Below are 23,400 nucleotides of genomic sequence, written 5' to 3' on the forward strand. Positions count from 1 at the left end.
AAAAAAAAAAAAAAAAAACACATCTTAGTAAAACCAATACCTTCTCAGCTTCGCATCGAAGCTAAAATATTAGCTACATAACAAATTGAAAAATAAATATTACTAAACAAAGAAAAAAATTCTTAAAACTATTACCATTTTAGGAGAAATCTAGTGGTAAAGAATAAATCATTCATCCTATAGTAGTAGTGATTTAATTATAATTTTCTGACAAAGCAATGAAATGATTAATATACTAAATATAAGTAGAGTCAAGTTTAAACATGTGGGAGTCTATTCTATAGCAGGACAAGAAAGATTACACAAATTGTCATTTAGCAATGTCTTCATGTACATTCTTGTCAATTTTAATTAAGATTTAAATGAATCAATTTTGACAAAAATATTGTTACATTTATATAAGCTGTACAAAAATTAAGAAAAAAGGTTTCTATTGTTTCCATTGTTCTTAACAATTTACGTGTTCATTTATTGAACACCAGTATATTTTAATATTTTTAAATACAATTTTTATATAGGTAGAATTTTAACATTATAGAATTAATTAAAGTATATTATAGCTATATTTGAAATTATATAATTATCTATATATATAATAATTATCCTAATGACTTTAAGAATTTGTTTAAATCAATGGTGGCCGTATAATTGATTCTGAATTAAATATCAATTATTATTTTAGATTTCGACAAAGGGAATGTAATGTGTTAATTGGAACTGAAATATTAGAAGAAGGAATTGATTTACCTCGTTGTAATTTAGTAATTAGCTATCATTCACCAAAATCTTACAGATCTTATTTAAAATTAAAAAGTAGAGCGAAAACTTTAGATGCTTTCTATTTTCAATTGTTTGATGAAAAAGCTACATCTGACATATTATCTCGCTTAAGACTTTACAAAAATATTGATCAAGTAATATTTATGTTATTAAATATCTTTAAAAATGTATATATACAATTTAAATAGAAAGAAAATATTAATTTATTTGTAAATTTATGTCATGATTTTGTATTAAATATTTTTTTAGATGTTACTAAATAACTGTGGTTTAAAAGACACGGATGAAACTATTGAAAATACAGCTGATCAATATAATTGGTGTGTAGCTCCTTTTAAACCTAGTAAAAAAGAAGATGGAGCATTTGTTGATATGGGAACAGCAATAGGCCTTGTGAATCGGTATTTTGAAATAGTATTATAATGAAGTTTCATAGGTTATCATTTCTGGTAACAATTTTAATTATTTAATGTTAAACTAATTTTTTTTTTATAGATATTGCGCAAAACTACCTAGTGATACATTTACTAAATTATCTCCCATTTGGAAAATAATAAACATAATTTATGAAAGTCAACCAATGTATATTTGTGTGATTCAACTTCCAATTAATTCTCCTATTAAACATGATATTTATGTAAGTATCATTCTATAAATCATATTGGTTTAAAATATTAATATTGTTATTTGTTTGACAAGAATAGTAATTATTAGATTTTTTGTTTAAAGGGTCATCCTATGCCTAGCGAAATCTTAGCTAAAAGAGTAGCTGCTTTAGAAGTTTGCCGACAGCTACACCTCAAAGGTGAGCTAGATGATTCTCTTCAGCCAATAACCAAAGAATCATTTCATGCTTTGTTTAATGCTGATGAAGTACCACCAGATGCTGAAGATGCATTAATCCCATGGGATACTGAAGAACCTCGACCAGGAACAAATAAACGTCGACAATACTATTTTAAAAGAGTGAGAAATAGCTTTTATTTATTATTTGTAGGGATATTTTTTGATTAAATTTTTATTTAGATAGCTCAAGTACTAAATGATTGTAGACCAATAGAGGGTAAACCTTGTTACTTTTATGCTATTTTATTACAAATGAATTGTCCAGTACCAGAAGAACAAAATACAAGAGGCCGAAAAATTCACCCACCAGAAGAATCAATTTTTGGATTTGGAATTCTCACATTAAAACAAATTCCAAGTGTATGTTTAAATTAAAAGATAACTAAAGCTATGATTATAAAAAAAAAGTATTTTATTATTTATAACATTAAGCATATTGTGGTTCTAAAATTTTAAATTGATATATTCTTTTATAAAATTTATTTTTATTAATCTCATTATGATCATATATTTATGTAGATTCCATCCTTTCCAATTTACACTCGCTGTGGAGAAGTTTATGTTAGTTTAAAGTTAATGAAAACTGATTTATATCTAACACAACAACAGCTAACTGACGTAGCAACATTCCTTAATTATACATTCACTAGTGTACTACGTTTACAAAAATGTCATGTAGCATTTGATCCAACCACTACTCATAATTGTTATTACATTGTGCCAACTATTAGAGGTATTTTTAAGAAATATATATTGTAATACTTTCATATTATTATAATAGAATTTCAAACAAAAAGTCAGTAATAATAATTTAAGGAAAAAATTTTATAGTAAAAAAAGTACAATAAAAAAATTATATATCAATAACATACTAAAATTATCAAAGCTATAAATGACAAAATTATTATTAAATATGATAAGGTATATAATATATAATTTCATATTTTTAAATAATAGTTATGTTTTTTTTTATTAGCTTTTATTATGAAAATATTATAGCTCGACAATTACATAAGAAATAAATGATATAGTATTAATTAGCGTTATGAATTACAGAAATAATTAGTGTTAATTAGTATAACAAAAGTGAAATTTTATAAGCAGGCACCTATTAGACGCAAAGGGGAAGTAATTCAATAAATAGTGGGGGAAGTGTCATATAACTTGTTCCTTATGTAAATGGCAAAAGGCAACAGAGTTCAGGTTTAATTTGTAAGTGAATGCTGGTAAAAAGTTATGACCCAGTCTGAGTCGTGAAAAGCTAGAAATGATATTGCGAGAAACATCTAGTTGATAGAAATGATAGTTTTAATATAAAATTAAATAGCCCATAGATAATTATACAATTTAGTATATAGTTATTATAAACACAAATAAAATAATAACATTTTAACTACCGAAAAATAGAATTTCATTGTACCACATTGCATCAAAATAAAAATGCCTAATAAAGAATTTGTAATAAAATAAGTAAAAATTATTCGAATATAAAATACTATGGTATAGTTTGTGATAAGTTTGCTCTAACATATTGTCTCTACTCTTTTTTTTTTTAAGCACTTTTCTATAGGTGCATTTTTATATTTAAGGTGAAAAGTTACCCAATTTGAGGCAATTATTTAAAATTAAATCTAAATAAGACTACACTTACAAAATAAATACAGTTTATTTTATAATATAAACTTGTTATAAGCTTATATTAAAAGTATATTTTACTTATAAAGTTAGGATTATTTATCACTGACAATTATTTCTAACTTAGAAAAATGTTTTTAAATTAAATTATAAGGTTGCTGCATACTTCTTAAAATAAATAATGTATATAAAATATTAACTAAAAATTAAAAAAATACTTAAAATATTTAACTAAAAATGCCACAATAAATACTATATATTAAATTTTAATTAATATTAGGCACATGTGTTCAATTCTTATTATATTATTATATACTTTAAGAATCTTTTTTTTTTTTTTAATGTTTGATAATCCAGTATTGTAAGTCAATATGATTAAGTAATAAAATATTACCATTTTATTTTATCTACAAAAATTGTATGTTTTAAGTATTTAAATAAAATTGTATTGTAATTAAAATTTAGTTATCATTAATTACTATTGATTTTTATTTGAAATAAGATGAAAATGACTGCATGGATATAAACTGGGAATTTTTGGATGCTATGCATAAAAGAAAAGATGAAAGGCTTCAAATAATACCTGATGAAGACCGAAAATATTTCCAACCAGATATTGATGTTCTAAAAGATGCAGTTGTTACACCTTGGTATAGAAATCAAGAGCAGCCTCAAGTAATATATTGAATTACAATAATTGCAATAACATTTCATCATTTTTTTGTTTTGTTTTGTCTTAGTACTTTTATGTAGCTGAAATTTGTGATCATCTAAATCCAAAATCACCTTTCCCAGGCTCAATAGAAAATTATAAAACATTTGAAGATTATTATTTCTTGAAGTATAACTTAAGGATTCAAAATCTTGGGCAACCTTTATTAGATGTTGATCATACTTCGGCTAGGTTGAATTTCCTAACGCCCAGGTTTATTATCAATACAGTAATTTAACTAACTTAGTAGTAGTCAAACTAATTTTTCCATAGTTTTAAAAATTCATCTAATTTAAATTATACCAAAATTAAAATAAACAGATTAAATCCAATGTAAATAAAACTATGAAATATGAAATGTGAATCATTTAAAAAATGTTACAGGCTATATTTAAGATTTATCATGAAAGCTTGAATATTCAAATTAAATATTAGATTTAAAACAAATATCCTATATTGAGTTCGGTTTTATTATTCATGCCATAAATTATTTGAGTTCACATCTTAATAATGGATAGTCTCATTATTAATTTAATTAGACAAATTATTTTAGTTTAACTCAGTTTTATTCAATTTTATTTAGATATATGAATAGAAAAGGTGTTATTTTACCTACTAGTAGTGATGCAACCAAAAAAGCTAAAAGAGATAATTTAAGTCAAAAACAAATTCTTGTACCAGAACTTTGTAAAATTCATTTGTTTCCTGCATCAATGTGGCGAAAAGCTGTTTCATTACCATGTATATTATACCGTATTAATGCATTATTGTTAGCTGATGAAATTCGAACTATAGTTGCCAAAGATATATATTTAGGTTCACTTAATCTTCCTTATGGTAAAATTATACTACATTTAATGTTGAAGAATTAAATTAATTTTTAAATTTGTATAGATCATCACTGGGAGCCTTTAGACTTTGGTTGGACAATGAAAGAAATTTTAAAAAAAAGAAAAGAACAGAAAGAAAACTTTAATAATAAGAAAATTGTCGACCTAAAAGAAACAATTGAAACTTTTGATAATCCCTTAAAAAAAAAAAATGAAGATATAGTCAATATAGATAAATCAGATGATCCCAACTGGATGGATATTGGCACTTGGTCGAATGACATGGCTAATTTTTCAATGAATGATATTAATTCTGTCTCTTCTAAAATAAGATACACATCACCTACTAGCTGGATGGTACATAGTGACAACGATTCAAGTACATTTAGTGATGTTGATTCAGATGATGGAGCACAAGAAAATGATATTCATTTAAGTAGCTTACGTATAGAATTCAGAAATACTTATTTAGCTGAAGCTGTAGATGAAAATGAAAGTAAACCTAATAAACAACACTTATTTAAAAATAATGAATCTTCAAGTTGGTCATGGAATGACAGTTGTAATATTCTTTTTGAAAAACAACAAATGTCTATTTTAGAAGAAAAGGATATTAAATTTTTATTTATTAATAAAAATGAAGACATTATTGTTAAGCGCAAACAAAAAGATACTCAAGTAATAGATAAATCTTCTTCATTAGAATTACCGTGGCTATTAAACTCTGACACTGGATATGGAACTAAGGAAAATAATTTTGTATCAAGTATTTCAAAATTGGATATGTTAACCAGAAAAAGAAGTCATGTTAATTCAATTTTTAATGAAAATAAAACCGATCCAGACATTTTTAGTTTTGATTATCAACCAGATTTAATTAATCATAGTGGACCTAATCCTAGTGTTCTACTTCAGGCTTTAACAATGTCAAATGCAAATGATGGTATTAATTTGGAACGTTTAGAAACCATAGGTGATTCATTTTTAAAATATGCTATTACTGCTTACTTATATTGTACACACGATAATGTTCATGAAGGAAAATTAAGTCATCTTAGATCAAAACAAGTTAGTAATCTAAATTTGTATCGCTTGGGAAAACTAAAAAAATTTGGACAGCGTATGATATCTACAAAATTTGAACCTCATGACAATTGGTTACCTCCTTGTTATTTTGTTCCACATAAGTTAGAAAAAGCTTTAATAGATGCTGGCATACCTACTTCTTTATGGAATATGATTACTCTACCTACTTTTAAAGATCCAACTGATAAAGAAATTAATGAAGCTATTAAACAGTTTAAAAGGGGAATTAATAATGATAATCCTGCAAATACGCCTGTGTTTGTACCTTATAATCTTGTTACTCAACACAGTATTCCAGATAAAAGTATTGCTGATTGTGTTGAAGCTTTGATTGGTATGAGATTTATTTATATATAAATTGTTATAAATATGGAAATAATTAAATATAATTTTATATTAGGTGCTTATTTAATATCATGCGGTTCTCGAGGAGCATTACTATTTATGTCTTGGCTAGGAATTAAAGTACTACCTACATTAGAAGATATGACATTAGGATATTTGAAACAACCTTTATCGCCTTTATTACGTAATGTAACTGATCCTGAAGGCGAACTGAATAAATTAATGTATGGTTTTGAAATATTTGAACAAAATTTAGGCTATAGATTTGAAGATCGTAGCTATTTGTTACAAGCTATGACTCATGCATCTTATTATCCTAATCGCTTAACTGACTGTTATCAACGCCTTGAATTTTTAGGTGATGCAGTTTTAGGTAGTTAAAAAATTATGTGGTTAAACAAATTAAAAAATTATTTTTTTACGTAAGAGTTAAGTACATGTAATTTTTAGATTATTTGATTACAAGACATCTTTATGAAGATAAAAGACAACATTCACCTGGAGCATTAACAGATCTTCGTTCGGCATTAGTAAATAACACTATTTTTGCCTCATTAGCAGTCAGGAATGGATTTCATAAATATTTTAAACATTTATCTCCTGGTCTTTCTGATGTGGTTTGTAAATTTGTTACAATACAAGAAGAAAATGGGCATAAAGTTGATGAAGAAGTATTGAATATAGCGTATTTTAATAACTATACTAAGTAATTTGTACTTTTCATTTTTATTTTAGTTTTATTTTATGGGAGAAGATGAATGTGAAGATGCAGAAGATGTTGAAGTACCAAAAGCATTAGGAGACGTTTTTGAATCTGTTGCAGGAGCCATTTATTTAGATAGTAACATGTCATTAGATACTGTATGGAAAGTGTACCACAAAATTATGGAAAGTGAAATGGGTTAGTATTTTGCAATTATAGCCTGTGTACGTGTATATATATTATATACCTGTAGAGGCTCTACTAGAAAAAGTTAAAGAATTAAAGCTTAAATAAGATTTAACTTCTCCAAAAATTCACAAAATTATATTAATTAATATTCAGAGTTATGATCCATTAAAATAAAAATAAATATTTTTTTTAGTTAAATTTTTTAGGAGGTGGGTAAAAACTGTTCATGCACTTAGAACTGTAGGTCCATTGTGCTCACCTCTACCTAATTATAATAATTTAGTTTTTACATTTAAATATTTTCATCAAAGTATTGTTATGATAGTTAAATATATCTAACATTTTGTATATATAGGGCGTTTTTTTTTAGATATATATTAAAAAAATATATCGAATTATAATAATAAGTTAGGAGAAATAATCCTAAAAAAATGTATTAACATTTAAGGGGTTTGAACAATGAATGTGCTGTTTCATTATTTGATAATCAAGTTGATAATGAAAATTTTTTTATATGATAATTTTATATTGTATAAAAATATTTTTTTAATATTTCTACTATAAGTATTGTAATTAAGTTTATTTAAATTAATATTATAGAAAAATTCAGTACAAATGTTCCCAAATCACCAATCAGGGAACTATTAGAGCTGGAACCAGAAACAGCTAAATTTAGGTAAATTAAGTTTTAAATCTTTTACTCACATTAAACAAACTTAAATAACATACCTTTCCAAGTGTTAATTTATTCAAAACTTTTAATATTTATATTGTTTAAAAATAATTTTGTAGCAAACCAGAAAAGTTAGCTGATGGGCGTCGTGTCCGTGTTGTTGTAGAAATTTTTGGAAAAGGTGAATTCAAAGGTATTGGTCGAAATTATAGAATCGCAAAATGTACTGCAGCAAAATGTGCTTTGAAACATTTGAAAAAAAAAATAAAATGTTAAAACATTTCAAAATATTACAATAAACTTATTTATTTTAATATTAAAAATATACATAATTATATTTAAGTTAATTTCTTAAATATTTCATAGTAATTTTTTTTAATAAGAATATTGGCAAAAAATAAGAGAACTACATTTTCTAAAATAAAAAAAATTGAGAACATAGTTCTCTGAAAATTTATTTATAACCAAGTACAGATTATTTAAGGCGCTTAGAATACAAGGTGTAAAAGTGATATTTTTTAAAAAGTTGAGCTAAGCGTATAGTCAAACTGAAAATTAATAGTTTTATTTGGTAAACAATAAGTTAAAAAATACATAAAAATCATGAAAATGTCTTTTTTTTACATGGTATTGTATAAAAAACAAAAACATTAAACCCAATCAAAAAAATGTTACTTATACCTAAAGATTTCTAAATGCCTCATTTAATATTTGTTGTTACATTTTTATTTTTATTTTTAACTTATTTAAGTTGATTTTAAGTTTAATATAAGAGCAAAGATAATTTTTTCATAAAATGAGAACTTAGATACTACATTTTGCAATTATAAAACTATAATATTAAATTTAAAATGAAATTATTCATTTTTTTAAATTAAGTATTAATTTATTGTTCTGATTTCAATTCTAAATTAGTACAGAATATTTTATTTTTAACATAAGGTTCCAAACCTTCGCCAGCATATGTTATCAAAGGTGAAATTTCACATATTAAAGAATCATTGATGAATTTTCCACCTGCTTTTACTACAAATTTTTTATGAAGATTTAGTAGGTCTAATCGTGATGTACAAGGGTTGTCTTTACCACCAGGAGCATATGCATTTTTTAATGCACTGAATTCTTCATCTCTATTTACTTCCCATACAGCTAAATTAGTACAAAATTCAAAAACATCAAAAATAAATTTTTCCATTTTAATGCCATTAGGTTCTGTTGGTTTACATTCATATCCTTTTGAATTGACATATGGTATTTTCTTTTTAGCAATATGTAATTTCAATTTATCTTGGTACTTAGAAACAATTTCATCTAAGAATTTTGTTGTAAAAAAATGATTACAAATATTTCCAGAACTGTATAAAAGACTACCATCAAAGTTTTTTTTTTCAGCCGTATTACTAGTGATTTCACTGTACTCTACTACTTGAAATTTTCCATCTACTTCACAAACAACTCCCAAAGGTTCTGATGGATATGCTTTTTCAACAACCTTAGCTCCACAATCAGCATTTTTTGAAATACAATAACCAATAAATATTGGATCAGCTACTTTAACTAATATGTTGTCAACACTATGGGCATGGAGATATAAAATACCTCGTTTTTTTATTTCATTAAGAATATTACGATCACGTAAAGCTTTATACAGACCACCATTACCATCTGGGGATTTGGATATTTTATATTTATTTTCCATAATAATTTTTCCATCAAATGTAAATGCTGGTAACATATACTGCTCAAAGAATATAATATCTTCTTTTTTTAAACCAAAGTAATTTTTGCTTCTAAAATATTCTTCAGTTGGTTCCATAGTGTGCTCACTGGTCATTATAAACCAAGGCAATCCGTAGCAGTGTCCATACTTTTGTTGAGCGAGATTGATAAGCCGTTTAATACGTTCTCCTTGAATACAAAAAAGAGATTTTTGAGATGGTAAACCAACGTTATACATACCTTTAGGATAATTTACTCCAAGCCTAGTTCCTTGCCCACCAGCCATCAATAAAACTCCAACCTTACCATCAGAAATTTGCTTAAGTCCTGAATTATTATATTCCTCCAAATGTTTTTCAGAACTAGTCCTTGTTGAACCAAATATTTCAGAAGGAATTGGTTTCATTTTATTATCTAACATATCAACATCAGTTTTCATGCAATTAAAAGTTCTTTTAAACAAGCTTACTACTTCTAGAATATTAAAAGCTTTGATATCTGCCAATAACTGTAGTCTTTCTTCATCATTTATTTCGTTCCAAAACTTAAGAATATGTTGCTGGTCGTAAGTTTTTAATAATGTTTCTACTGAATCAAAGTCCGACATTATAAAAATTAACGTAACAAGCATTCATTAATAAAAAGTGATAATAACGACTATGCCACATACCAAACTAATTTTACCAATCTTACTTTCACTAAAACCTCTCTAAGATAATCATGAATGAAGAATGGTACTCAACCACATAATTAAAAAGCAAATAGTTAACCATTCAAGTTTTAATAATTCTTAAAGAGGAATTACTATCATACTTTATAAATTACAATTTAATTATCTTTTCTAATTATTGTTTAATTTTAGATTTTGAAGCACATTCTATCACTTTTAAAATAGAAACCCTAAACAAGTTAACATAAGAACATAACAAATGCACATATAATTGTCTATTGTAATATTATATTACATCAATTTTCAGACAGTACATTTCGAAATTCATTGCAAAATTATGTCTCTAATACTTTCCAAAATTGACGTTTAGGTTTTACTTAAGTATAAATAATGGTTATTTTATCAGTGAAAAATGTCTATTAATTATTTAGGTAAAATAAACTAAAAATCCTGTGTCAATCATATGACAAAAAATTAGTTTTGTTTTTTTGTATAACATTACATTTGTTAGATACAGAATATAGTTAAAATAATTTTGTCATTTTTCATTTATGAAAATAAGTTTAAATTAAATATAAAAATAGAGTTTAAATAATAGGTTTATGGTCATTACTACGACCCATTATTACCGCTAAACTCGAAAAATAGGATTAACCTGTCAATAAATATTGCCACATGCTAGGAATAATTAACAAGCATTCATAAATATTCATTATAAGACAGTTGATATAGTGATAATGGTTCTAAGGATTCTGATAATAATTGATATAGCACTTGAAATGGTCAATTTCGTTAATGTATATTACTACAATTATTTTATAACAATTGTATTATTATTAATTTAGTTGCTGGATAAACATTTAAATATAATCCTTATAATGGAACCAAAATCAGATCAAGCTGTTGAGTTAGAAAGTGAAGTTATATTGAGAGTTCCTGTGGTAATATATTTTTAACGTTTTATATCATTGTTTTTCTATTTGAAAACCATTATCGCTACTGATATTACGGGGATAAAATTTTTTTTTTTAATTAAGGAAAACTCTATCATAACAAATTAATTGTGGATTTATTTGAAAATCTGGTTTATGGATTTGCCCAACTACCTAAATTGCCAATTTTGTTAGCAACTTCTAAAGAAATTTAACATGCAAACTTCAAAATTTCAAGACAGCCTGTATAGATAATTCAGGAATGTTTCGTATTTCAATATGTAGGTACTGGGGTTTCATTTTGTTTTGTCAAATTGCACAGTTTTTTCCATTCTTTACCACAACCAATATGAGCTTATGAGAAAACACATTAAATATAGATCTAAAAATCAAAATACTATCAATATTCTTTTATCTAACAAAAAGCTTGAAATGTATATTTTTTATTTATTATTGTGCAGTAAAGCCAAATTCAGAATTTTATTTATCATGTTATCATTGTAATTTTTTGTAATTTCTTTAATTTAGGAAGCTGCAACAACTTTAAAAGAATTAATTAAAAAAGATGCAAAAGAGCAAATAAGTATTAAATTAGAAAACGATATAAGAAAAGGTGAAGTTATTATTGGTAATCACCATTTATTTGCTAAGGTAATTTTTTTTTTATTAATAATATTTCTTAAATTATTAAAAAATATAAAATTTAATTTTAGGTTGTAGATTTACCTACTATTATTGAAGGGCAAAAAACAATTGATAATAAGACTGTTTATAAAACTGCTGATATATGTCAAGTGAGTATTATTTTAATCACTGAGTTAATGTCTGAATAAAACTTAATTGATTAAATTATTATAAAAAAGGATTGATTGATTTTTTTAGATGATTATTTGTAAAGATAATGAAGATTTTTTACTATCTGATGAAGATGATAAAACAAAAATCTTTAAAAAAAAAGAGCCCAACAAAGTAGATAAAAAATATTTATGGCCACATGGTATAACACCTCCATTAAAAAATGTAAGAAAGCGTAGATTTCGTAAAACTCTTAGGAAGAAATATGTAGAAGCACCAGAAATTGAAAAAGAGGTACATAGTATAAAAAAAAATTTTAACTCTTATTCCTTAAGAAACAACAATTTTTTCCATAAATAATATTCTCATATCAATATTTTTACATCAAATAAATATATCACTAAGTACAATATCAAGTAAATACTTTTTTTTTTATTTTTTAAGTTTTATTCCATATCAATTAGAACTACAATATTAGCTACAAGTAATCAATTCTTATTATAAATTTAGAAAAAATTTATAAATTATTTGTATGGATAAACAAAATAAAACTTTATCAAAAAATTTACTTACTAGGTACTTAGTGTATTGGTTGATGTAAGTTTTCAATTTAGTAAAATTGTAGTTCATTAATAAAAAAGCATTTAAATAATAATTTAGTACTCAAATCCTTTAATTCATTGTATGTCCAATTCACTTAAGATATAGATTACTAAATTATTAGGTTCCAATAGTTTTGGCTCTTGTTTTACCTTTCAACTCAAAGCTATTTAATTGTTAATTGTTTCATTAATAGCATAAAAGTCTTAATATATAATAATATTATAATATAATAATATATATATAATATTATAACAATATGAATAATATTTCTAAAAATATTTACTAAGATTGTATTTCAATAACCAGATAACTGTCATATCTCTAATACCAATTGAAAAGTCTATTCATTATTTGAAAGCAGATATGCTTTATAACTAATATTCCTATTTATAACTAATAGTCTATCTATTTTTAAATAACAGTGATCAGTATTAATTTTTGTTACAAAAAAATATTCTCTATAATTTTAGGTTAAATATTTGTTAAAAAGTGACAGTGAAGCTCTTAGTGTGAAATGGGAAGTAGTTAATGAAATAGAAGTACAGAATAACAAAAAAGTTAAAGAAGAACCATACATACATGGAGAAATGCGTAATGATATCAAACAAGATATTGGTACACAATATTTTTTCATTTAAGTTATTTAAATATTGATAATTTTATGGTTGCCACAAGTCTGAAATATATAGGAAATGTGAAAAAGTTAACATATTTAAAAATGATTAGGGAAATCATTGAAATGTCAAGGATTTTGTTGATTTTCCTATAATAACAACACATAAGAAACGAGACATAATTTAACCAAAAAACAATTAGATTTTTGTTTAACTAAAAAAATCAACTATTATCTTTTTTCCTTGGAAATATCAATAAATTATAATTTTTTTCTTTTTAAAATATCTTATATTAGTTTTTTTTTTTTGAGGATTGGTAGAAAGAAAGATAATGGGGTTTATGAAAGTTATATCATAATTAAGTGTGTTAATCCTACTTTTTTTTATAAATATTATATACCTATGGTCCACAGAGCAGGTTTAGAATTTTTAAACATTTTCCTACAAAATCATAGATAAGTCAGAGAATTTGAAAATTTTAAACTTCTGATATCTTTGAATTTTCTATTAATGCTATTTAATTTGTAATATGTTCAAATTATTATTATTAAACTTAAAATAGTTTTTAGTTGTAAAAATTAATTTAATTTTTTTTTAATTTTAGCTGAAAGAGACATTTTTGGAGAAGCTCTTAGCGATTCTGACGAAGAAGCTGGTAATATTAATATAATGGATATGGATGAAGATATGAGCAGATTAACAGCTGATGATAGCCGTTTGTCTGATACAAATTCTTTAATGGTAGAATATTGTTTATTATGACTTATATTATTTTACATTATATCAATATTTCTACTTTAGGAAGAGAAACCTTCTGTTTCTAGTACTCAAAAGCTTGTTACTGAATTTTCTAAAGAAATGTTCATTTCTAATGATAGCTCTCAAAATGAAATAAAAAAAGAACTTCCTTTAGATACTAATATTGAAATATTAGATGAAAGTTTAGGTTATAGTAGAGATGAGATTGGAGATGATCTTAAGTCTGAATTAGAACTTAGTGATGATAGTAAGCTTGGAGATACACCAGTACTATCTACATTAGTTCCATTAGAAGCTGGAAATGTTTCCTCTGGTATGAATTTATTATCATGACTAAAAAATAATTCATTTTATGAATTTGATACATTAATTGTATATTTTAGATGATATAAAACATAAAATTGATCAATTACAACTAGAAATTGAAGAACTGAAAGAACGGAAAAAACAACAAGATATGGAAATTGCTAATATAGAAAATATAAATTTAAGAGAAAGATTTATAAATATTTCAAATAATCTTTTTGCAGAACAATTAGATAAAGAACAACAGGTATTTGATTTATCAGGTTATAATTTTTAGTAGTATTGAACATTTTAAAATCTTTTTTTCTATACCTTTGCTTTTTGACAAACAGAAATTAAAAGTTTATCACTTATTTTATTTCTTGATTGGATATAATCAAATAATTAATGAAATCTACTATAGGTTAACTACTATCACTACTTAACTAACAATACTGAGTTTTATAAAGTTTTTTTTTATTTTCCAAATTTTACTGATTAAATTAAGTATTAAAAAGTTTGTCAAAAAAAAAAACAGAATGAAGTGTGAATGAATAGTGGGTGATATCATTATAATATTTTGCCTATATAGTCTTTGGAGGCTAATAAATTACCTATCCTCTTATACATAAAAAATAATTTCTTAGATTATATTAAATACAAGATTTTTGTTTAAATATGAGTTACACAATATTTTTAAAAATATAAAACAATGTAATTTTTTATTTAAAAATTAATAGTATCCTATGTTCTATGATTTCTAAAAAACCATTTGGTCATATCCCTCTTAGAATTTGATCAAAAGTTTTTAAATAGAAATATGTATAATTAATCAACTTACAAACTAGAAAATTATCAATCTAAGAAAATGATTTGTTGATAATAATTTTTGGACTAGTATTTCGGAACTTATTAATTATTTAATATAAAGACTAAAGGTGAACGCTGATTTGTTTGCTTCGTTTTGAAGTTGAAAAGGCATTTATTTTTTATCTTTAGACATTAACAAACTATACTACTCCTAAACCCAACTCCTGTCTTGATATAAAAATACTAATATTTTCTAAAACACTTGTCTAAAAATTCTTATCAACAAGTTGATAAATCTTTAAGGGGGATATGGTAAAATTGTTTTCTAGAAATTATAGAATACAGGATACTATTAATTTTTGAATATAAAAAATTACATGTTTTATATTTTTATTTTTTTCTCTGTATTTATTGGGTACAAAATATTAAGCATGTAAATAATATATTTTTAATTTTAGATTCAAGAACTCCGATCAATTTTATTATAGAAGAACTATGAATAAGCAAAAGACATAATAATAATATATAATATATACATATTATGTATATGTCATATAATATAATAAAATGTATTATATTCAAAAAAACTTCTTCTATTTCACATAATTCTAAATAAATAAATATTACAGATAGATATTTTTAAACAGTTAATGTTAATGTTTAAGATAACATCCAAGTAATGGTTGTTTTAATCAATTTATAATATATATTATATCATGAACACTACAAAATTAATATTTTAGTCCTCTTTTTGATTTTCTGGGGGTGAATTATTTTCAGGAATTGGAACATCTTGGATATTATTGTTTTCTTGTTCAATTAAATTTTGTTTATTAGCCTCTTCAGCAAGTTTTTGCATAGATTTTTGTTGGTGCTCAATAAATCCTTGCATACATTTTTGACCTACTGAATTGGCCTTTTGGACACAGTTATTTGCACACAGTTGCTAAAATCAAATAAAAAGTGAAATAATTTTACATATACTTAATTGTATCAATGAATCTTTCATTATCAAAAAAAAAAAAAAAATTTTAATCCTATAATCTCAAAAGGTAATATTGAGATGTACATAATTTAATAGTTTTAACATTATTACAAGACATTTTACCAACCAAATAAGTTTAATACTAGTATATTCAACAACTTGCAGGTTATTTCAAAATGTTATTTAAAAAACTTGAATAGATATTATTTAATAGTTTTAGAGATTTCATTATTTGAAATAAATAAAATTTTTACTACAAGTGACTAATAAAAATTTTAAAAATTGTGATTTTTTTCATATTATTTGATCATTTAATAATATAAAGGACTATTACATAAAATTATATCAAAATAAATATCTAACAGTATGTATTAACAAGGAGAGTTAACTAAATATTACCTCTTCCTCTGATAATTTGCTTTGAGAAAATGAGTACACACATTGAGTGAAACATTCATCAGTAATTTTATTGTAATTTTGCAAAAATTCTTTGATCTAAAAATACAATCAATATATATATATATATATTTTAGGGTAGCTCTTTTAAATCAAATTTTTTTTTTTACGGTACCCATTCATTTTTCTTAATGCTCATATAAATGAGCTGTGCAAGATTAAGATTAACCTTTGCCCCAGACTTCTTAAGTTGTATTAATAAAATAATTTTAATAAAAATAACTGATCTTTGTCTCAATTTTTTTTTTGCTTAATTTAGAATTATTAAAGTAAAACGAGAATTTTTCAAGAAATTCAAAATTATTAATGTCAATATTGTTTTCTTAATGAATAGCTCACAAAATAACTACATTCAGTAAAATACATATAAAGTTTTAAAAATATGTCATAACTGATTTTGTTTATTTTTACTTATTCATATTATAACATATTTTCCAATAATCAGTTAATATTTGTGAGTGATTATTATTATGAAAAACAAAATAAAAATAAACATAATCAGTTATAACATATTTTTAAGACTCACATGTTTTTAACTATATGTAGTGATTTTATAAGCTATTTATTAAAAAAACAGCATTGACGTTATTATTTTGAATTTCTTATAAAATTTCCATTCATGTGTTTTACCTTCATATATTTATGAGCATTAAAGAAAAGTTAAGAAGTATAAAAAAAAAGACATTTGATTTTTGAAGACTACCCTAATTAAATAAATTTAAATTACAACCATGGTAATAAAGAACATAATTTACTCACATTTTTTAGATAGATTTCATCTTCCATTTTAAAGATATCTTTAAAATAAAATGAATTATAAATTTAATATATAAAAGGTGTACAAAATCATTTATAAAAAAGTTGCTAACTATTAAAAAATATGATGTTAAAATAATCGAAATAAATAATATAATAATAAACAAATAGCAGAACTTAAAATTTTGTAAAGCTGTCTCATTGGATAAACATTTTCAAAATCAAAAGAATAGTTTCATCACAGAACTATGTGATTTTAACAATGTATTGATCAAATAACTGATCAAAAATAATTTTTTATTACATACTATGTAAGTAAATTGTGATAAAGAATTGTCATCATAATCAAAGCACAGCCTTGCAGTTGGCTCCCAAAATTAACTGATATGCAACTATTGATAAGATGGTTTATCATGCACATTAGGTTGCAGTATCTTAATTTATGGTATCAACTTTGATTGATCATATTTTAATTGTTTGTTTCGAAAATAAAAATGAGTTTTAAATAATTATTTTGTTCATTTTTGTCTATGTCAGTGCATTTACAATGTAGTTTTCTTTGTTTTTTAATTAATTAGCAAGTTTTAATAGTTTTAAATTAAACTGACTGGGTGTCCAATCAAAAAAATGTCTTATTTTAAATGTTTTAAAGCGTTAGTGCTTAGACCAAGACTAGAAATGAGATGTATATCATTATTTCATCGGCCGCCAATTACTATTTTTCAAGATCAAACAATCAATAAATATTCTAATAGTTCTAAATTAATTTCGGGATCAAATCTTAAAAAAAGGAGTCAGCGACGAAAAGCTAATGAAGATACATACCATCGCCAAGGAGTTAATAACTATTTTCAATTTTTGAAATCTTAGTTTTATTCAAGCATAACCACTTGAAATTTATTTTTGTTATTTAAACTCAGTAGAGTATTGAGATAACTTATAAATAGAATTCGTATAATATTTTAATATTGCTTAAAATAGGTCTTTTCTCAAGTAATTTATTATTAATATTAAATAAAAAATATCTTATTGATACATCTGTAAAATTAAATTGAAGAAAGATAAAAGCTAAGAAAACAACTTCATAATTAAAATTATTCTAAATTTTTTAATTTTGATTGAAAATAAAAATAAAATTTTATCAGTACTTTTAAGTAATCAAATGAGTGTACATCATAAATCAAATTTTCAATTAAAAATGTAAAAAATTATTTTTTAAATAGCTCAACAATGAATTTATATAAAGTTTAGTAAATTGTATATCATACACGAATATCTATTTACAAAATGTTTTAGTAAGCCTATAGCATAGCTACTGCATAATTATATCGTGAGATATTGCTGATGTAGCTAACCAACTATGTAATAATTGATAAGATGTTAAGGAGCAATGAAAATAGTTGTACTATTAATAACTGATATAATAATAAAATAAAACAAAATTAGAATAAAATAAATTTCTAATTTTAAATTTAATTAATTTAAATAAGTACTTTTTTTTAAATATGAAGATTATATGACATTTTAACTATTTTAAAACAAAAAATTATATAATATTTTTCAAAAGTTATGACATGAAATATAATAATTAAATTTATCTTGTATATGTTTTTAAATTAAAATTTAAGAATTTTTTTAGTTTTGGAGTGTAACTGCTTTTACTACAGCTGAAGAGTATCGTTTGGAAGAATTACAAGAAGCTCTTTCTAAAACTAACCTTTATGAACCAACAGACTTGTACAATGGTTCTGAAAATTATGAAGGTGTGTCATTAGTTTACTATTTATAAAATCGACTAGTGCATAAAAAAATTTAATAGATTACAGATACTGTACCATTTGATGTGATTCATGCTACATCTAAATATCATGTTACTAATGAGAATAGGCATTTATACATTTTTCGTGAAGGGTCTGTTGTGGGATGGAATATATCAGATATGGAAGTTACTATTTTAATTGATTTTTTGTCGAAATATCAGATTATGCCATATGCAACTAATGTCATTATGGATGAACGTGAATTAATGTATTATACCTATACAAATGACAAGTAATTGCTTCAATACAAGTTTCATTTAATTTGTATAAATAAAGGTTTTATATAGTCATAATTTCAGCCTTATTTATTTATTTTAATAAAATATTTACTTAAATGAAATAAAATGATCAGTTTTACATCTTTTATTTCCTGTATTAACTATACTACAGAGGGGTGGACTTTTTCACATCTTAAGAAATCAAAGTTCTTAGCTAGACCAGATAGACGTGACAGGTATTACTGACAGTTTGTACCAGAAATAAGACACTTCCTTTTCTTTTTCCTCATCTTAATCCCAACTATTTGGGGTCAACCCCAAGTAGTTATCTAGAAATAAGACACCACCAAGAAAATTTTTGTTGGCACTCTGGAAATCAAACCCGGGATCCCCATGTGCTGAAACATACGTTTCTACCCACTAAGCTAGGCCGACCCCTTTAATTAAGTATTTAATAATTAATAATTATTTAGGTATAGTTTATTAAAATTACAAATTTTTCTTTTGTTTAGAAAAAGCTCAATTCAAAAAGGAAATTTACATTTAATTAAAGGAGATAAAAAGGCTTCTGATTTAGATCGTTATACATTTTCTAATGCCATGGCCCACAGTGTAAAATTAGGAACTTGGGAAGTTTTATTAGATCAATACATAGATTCAATTGAATTTGTCACTCAAGTAAATAAATTATTAATTAAGTTATTTAACAATTCACAACTTCTTACTTTTTTATATTTTATTATTGTAAGGATTAAACTATATACTTCATACAAAAATGACTTAAAGTTCATTTTCCTAAGTTTTTTTTAGTATTTTTTTCTTTGTACTAGAGATGTGTCGTTCGCGAACGAACGGATCGCATTGAACGGGTCAAAATAGTGAATGAAATGATTCAGATCGCCGAACCGTAGTGATCCGGATCCCCCAAAAACTAATTTTTTCCCGTATAAATCACACTGAACCGATTTGATCGCTTACCAAATATCAATGATAATATGATAACATATTCATATGTCATTTGTTTATATGACACATCCCTAATCCGAATCATACATGCAATTCGCGAATCGAAAACCGCAAAAGAATCAAAACTATACTGAATGTTCCATTCAATTGACTCAAAATATCTTTTAGATCGCGAACGGGTCTTTGAACCGGATCTTCTAGTTGACCTGATTCGAATGAATCGGATCACTTAGGTGAACCATAATTCCCCTCTCTACTTTGTACCTCTAACTCTTTTTATGGAAAAACATTCATTTTTTTTAATTATACTGTAAAAAATCCTATTTACAATAAAAATTGTCAGCATATTTTTTTTAGATGTCAATTGATTAATAATTATAGTCCAATCAATTTTATAGAAAAGATTGATATTGGTAAAAATATAAGAAAAATTGGGATAATACCCTTCTAATTTGAACCATCTTGATCACCGCCTTAGAGTTAATCAATCTGGATCAAATTTTGTAAAACATATTTTGTGTAAAAAAAAATGTATTAACATCAAAAATATTTTTTNCGGGTCAAAATAGTGAATGAAATGATTCAGATCGCCGAACCGTAGTGATCCGGATCCCCCAAAAACTAATTTTTTCCCGTATAAATCACACTGAACTGATTTGATCGCTTACCAAATATCAATGATAATATGATAACATATTCATATGTCATTTGTTTATATGACACATCCCTAATCCGAATCATACATGCAATTGAAGTTTTATACATCACTCCCTAGAAGTATTCCTTTTTAAAAAATAATTTGTACAAAATTTAGTTGAAATTGAATAATGTTAACACGTGCTGCAAGTGGGTTGAAAATTTGACTGCAAGTGTGTTTCATCATTTATTTAACAATCTATGTTATTTACAGAAACAATTATAGAATTTAATTTATAAAAAAATGTTTGCCACAAAATATGTTATTAGCCAAAAAGCTGTATCTATAATATTTAGGCATAAAAAAAACTTATCGTATCAGCTAAAATTAATCTTTTCATTTATTTAAATATTGCGAATGAACGATTCAACCTAAACTTTTTAAAAGAGACTCGTGATTTCACGTAATTTATTATCTTATAATTTAATAAAAAGCTTTAATTTTTGAATAGGAGCTAAATTATTGTCTAATTTGTAAATATATATATAGCATTAATACGCAAATATTTATTAAAAATTAGTAAAATGCACAATTAAAATAATAAAATATTAAATTCTAACTTTTTTCTGTAGATTGAATAGTTCATTTTTAATATTTAAGTAAATTAATAAAAATAATTTTAACTATTAAGATAAATATATGTTGTTTTAGCTTCGATTTAAAGCTGAGAAGGTATTTTAATATTATTATGCCTAAGTCTTCTTCTTCTTCCTCGCCTTAATCCCAACTTCTTGGGGGTCGGCCATATTATTATGCCTAAGTAATATAGATATAGCTTTTTCTCTAATAGCATTTTTTATGCAAATATTTCTTTCTATAAATTACATACTATAATTTTTTCTATAATTAGTATATAGTGTAAAATTATGAAAATTAAAAACCAACCTTACAGTCGAATTTTCAATCCTCTTGTGGCATGTGTCAACATCACTCAATTTCAACCAAATTTTGTACAAATTATTTTTTACTTAATGGAATAATTTTAAGGGGGTATTAAATTAATTTTTGTCCAAAAAAAATTAACTTGGATAGCTAAGAATCACCCTAAAATATAAAAAATATTTAAATTAAATAATATTTACATTTTAATTTTTATTTATTTAAAAATATATTAGCTTTAAATGTAGTTTGGTTTTGTGTATAAATAATAAATATGCATGAAATGTTTAAAATTTAAGATTTTAGTTAGATTTAATAAAAAATAGTATCAAGGTCATATATTTTACAGCCAATAGGTTACTCTAATATATTTATTAGATTATACCAACAATGTTATATATAGTGAATTTACAATTTATTTGCTAAACCTATGTTAAAAAAATAACTGTAACTTTATCCAGAGGTGCTCTTTCAATTGTAATGGTTAATGTAAAATGTTATTTGCTAGGAAAATGAATAAGGTATAACTAAATGTAGCTTCAAAAACCTAATACTAATTTTTGTTAAATGTTGATTAGTAATTATTAATTATTGAAATTCACCTAAAGGATTTACAAGAAGGTCATCCTATACGTATTACAAGAAAAGAAGTCATGAGAAAAACAGGTGAACTCTTTGGGTTAAGACATTCAATTAATTTGAGTTCTGATCTACATGATATACCTGATTTTTACTGGGAACAAGAACATTTGGAAACTCTTTATCGTACAACTAGTAATTACTTTAGTATCTCAACACGATTAAAGGTAATATAATTTTTTTTTTATATAATTGATTGAACACAATCATTATTATATAACAATTTTTTAGGTTATGAATATGAAACTTAATCATTGCCTTGAACTTGTGGAATTACTATCTCACCACTTAAGTGATAGACATCACATAAGATTAGAGTGGATGATAATAGTGTTGATTATGGTTGAAGTTGGTTTTGAGATTTTACACTATACACAATTACTAATGTCATAACAATAAAAAAAAATAATAATATTTTAATGTAAATTAATTGTTAAACTATCAACTATTTAATAAATTGAATAACAGTTTAAATGCTTATTTATTATATAATAATAATAATTTCATTGTACCACTTTTTAAATTTAACAACTATTTTCTGAACAAAACGATATATTAATTTGCTAAGATTACAATAAAATAATTAAAATACAAACATTGTATCAAATTTTTAAATAAAAAACTTGATTAGAATATGTANTAATTGTTAAACTATCAACTATTTCATAAATTGAATAACAGTTTAAATGCTTATTTATTATATAATAATAATAATTTCATTGTACCACTTTTTAAATAAAAAACTTGATTAGAATATGTATTAAATGAGGTCAATAATTTAATAAAATATGTTTTTTTTATCAATTTTTTATTTTTAACTAAAATTTACTTGTCAATTATAGTAATTACAATTCATACAAAATAAATGTGGTTAAATAAAATTTTAGAAAAAAAATACAAATACTTCAAAATTATCTAAATCATTGTTTTACATTTAACTAAAAATCTAAATTGTACAATATATAAAATAAGTGAATAAAACACTAAATTAAAAATAA

At 24.1% G+C, this 23,400-nt stretch overlaps 5 protein-coding genes across 10 annotated transcripts in view; 3 read left to right on the forward strand and 2 right to left on the reverse strand.

Moving 5' to 3' along the window:
- LOC126893641 (endoribonuclease Dcr-1) overlaps window positions 1–8,204 on the forward strand; it is a 13,462-nt gene extending 5,258 nt beyond the window's left edge. For all 5 annotated transcript variants that reach the window (XM_050664031.1, XM_050664030.1, XM_050664032.1 and 2 more), the window contains exons 7-21: window positions 683–914; window positions 1,030–1,181; window positions 1,276–1,417; window positions 1,510–1,746; window positions 1,807–1,986; window positions 2,146–2,359; window positions 3,764–3,936; window positions 4,002–4,186; window positions 4,557–4,810; window positions 4,868–6,223; window positions 6,290–6,607; window positions 6,685–6,905; window positions 6,970–7,135; window positions 7,727–7,802; window positions 7,919–8,204. In XM_050664031.1, coding sequence (XP_050519988.1) covers window positions 683–914; window positions 1,030–1,181; window positions 1,276–1,417; window positions 1,510–1,746; window positions 1,807–1,986; window positions 2,146–2,359; window positions 3,764–3,936; window positions 4,002–4,186; window positions 4,557–4,810; window positions 4,868–6,223; window positions 6,290–6,607; window positions 6,685–6,905; window positions 6,970–7,135; window positions 7,727–7,802; window positions 7,919–8,075 — 4,063 coding nt within the window. In that variant the 3' untranslated portion in view covers window positions 8,076–8,204. The remainder of the gene's footprint in view (window positions 1–682; window positions 915–1,029; window positions 1,182–1,275; window positions 1,418–1,509; window positions 1,747–1,806; window positions 1,987–2,145; window positions 2,360–3,763; window positions 3,937–4,001; window positions 4,187–4,556; window positions 4,811–4,867; window positions 6,224–6,289; window positions 6,608–6,684; window positions 6,906–6,969; window positions 7,136–7,726; window positions 7,803–7,918) is intronic.
- Window positions 8,205–8,448: 244 nt separating this feature from the next.
- On the reverse strand, window positions 8,449–10,577 carry LOC126893650 (UDP-N-acetylhexosamine pyrophosphorylase). Of its 2 annotated transcripts, XM_050664055.1 has the most exons (2): window positions 9,988–10,577; window positions 8,449–9,932 (listed from the first exon to the last, which is right to left on the reverse strand). In XM_050664055.1, the coding sequence occupies exon 2, from the start codon at window positions 9,922–9,924 to the stop codon at window positions 8,686–8,688; it is 1,239 nt and encodes a 412-aa protein (XP_050520012.1). In that variant the 5' UTR covers window positions 9,925–9,932; window positions 9,988–10,577; the 3' UTR covers window positions 8,449–8,685. The 2 variants fall into 2 exon arrangements, with proteins under 2 accessions (XP_050520012.1, XP_050520011.1); XM_050664054.1 differs by having other exon boundaries at window positions 8,449–10,575.
- Window positions 10,578–10,938: 361 nt separating this feature from the next.
- On the forward strand, window positions 10,939–15,920 carry LOC126893654 (transcription initiation factor TFIID subunit 7). The gene is made up of 9 exons (XM_050664064.1): window positions 10,939–11,129; window positions 11,649–11,771; window positions 11,834–11,914; window positions 12,003–12,209; window positions 12,989–13,133; window positions 13,737–13,873; window positions 13,934–14,204; window positions 14,275–14,444; window positions 15,445–15,920. Exons 1-9 carry the CDS (start codon window positions 11,067–11,069, stop codon window positions 15,472–15,474), a joined length of 1,227 nt encoding a protein of 408 aa, XP_050520021.1. The 5' UTR covers window positions 10,939–11,066; the 3' UTR covers window positions 15,475–15,920.
- On the reverse strand, window positions 15,559–17,400 carry LOC126893666 (mitochondrial import inner membrane translocase subunit Tim9-like). Its single transcript, XM_050664078.1, has 4 exons — window positions 17,361–17,400; window positions 17,187–17,224; window positions 16,371–16,466; window positions 15,559–15,932 (listed from the first exon to the last, which is right to left on the reverse strand). The coding sequence occupies exons 1-4, from the start codon at window positions 17,383–17,385 to the stop codon at window positions 15,726–15,728; spliced, it is 366 nt and encodes a 121-aa protein (XP_050520035.1). The 5' UTR covers window positions 17,386–17,400; the 3' UTR covers window positions 15,559–15,725.
- A 221-nt stretch (window positions 17,401–17,621) lies between these two features.
- LOC126893656 (required for meiotic nuclear division protein 1 homolog) lies at window positions 17,622–22,998 on the forward strand. Its single transcript, XM_050664066.1, has 6 exons — window positions 17,622–18,020; window positions 18,823–18,946; window positions 19,010–19,235; window positions 19,734–19,899; window positions 22,372–22,569; window positions 22,634–22,998. The coding sequence occupies exons 1-6, from the start codon at window positions 17,811–17,813 to the stop codon at window positions 22,793–22,795; spliced, it is 1,086 nt and encodes a 361-aa protein (XP_050520023.1). The 5' UTR covers window positions 17,622–17,810; the 3' UTR covers window positions 22,796–22,998.
- Window positions 22,999–23,400: the final 402 nt, after the last annotated feature.

The sequence above is a fragment of the Daktulosphaira vitifoliae genome, unplaced genomic scaffold, assembly GCF_025091365.1.
Source record: "Daktulosphaira vitifoliae isolate Bord-2020 unplaced genomic scaffold, ASM2509136v1 Scaffold_1, whole genome shotgun sequence".
NCBI lineage: Eukaryota > Metazoa > Arthropoda > Insecta > Hemiptera > Phylloxeridae > Daktulosphaira > Daktulosphaira vitifoliae.

What these genes read in the sequence shown, in the direction of transcription:
- LOC126893650 (XM_050664054.1), bottom strand. Translation starts at nt 10,149, where the DNA reads ATGCTTGTTACGTTAATTTTTATAATGTCGGACTTTGATTCAGTAGAA.
- LOC126893654 (XM_050664064.1), top strand. Translation starts at nt 11,067, where the DNA reads ATGGAACCAAAATCAGATCAAGCTGTTGAGTTAGAAAGTGAAGTTATA. An exon ending in AAACTGCTGATATATGTCAA is followed by an intron (nt 11,915 to 12,002) that starts GTGAGTATTATT and finishes TGATTTTTTTAG; the next exon opens with ATGATTATTTGTAAAGATAA. An exon ending in CTGATACAAATTCTTTAATG is followed by an intron (nt 13,874 to 13,933) that starts GTAGAATATTGT and finishes TTTCTACTTTAG; the next exon opens with GAAGAGAAACCTTCTGTTTC.
- LOC126893666 (XM_050664078.1), bottom strand. Translation starts at nt 17,385, where the DNA reads ATGAGACAGCTTTACAAAATTTTAA. An exon ending in ACAGCTTTACAAAATTTTAA is followed by an intron (nt 17,225 to 17,360) that starts GTTCTGCTATTT and finishes TTTATTTTAAAG; the next exon opens with ATATCTTTAAAATGGAAGAT. An exon ending in GCAAATTATCAGAGGAAGAG is followed by an intron (nt 15,933 to 16,370) that starts GTAATATTTAGT and finishes ATTTGATTTTAG; the next exon opens with CAACTGTGTGCAAATAACTG.
- LOC126893656 (XM_050664066.1), top strand. Translation starts at nt 17,811, where the DNA reads ATGTCTTATTTTAAATGTTTTAAAGCGTTAGTGCTTAGACCAAGACTA. An exon ending in ATACATACCATCGCCAAGGA is followed by an intron (nt 18,021 to 18,822) that starts GTTAATAACTAT and finishes GAATTTTTTTAG; the next exon opens with TTTTGGAGTGTAACTGCTTT. An exon ending in CAATTGAATTTGTCACTCAA is followed by an intron (nt 19,900 to 22,371) that starts GTAAATAAATTA and finishes ATTCACCTAAAG; the next exon opens with GATTTACAAGAAGGTCATCC.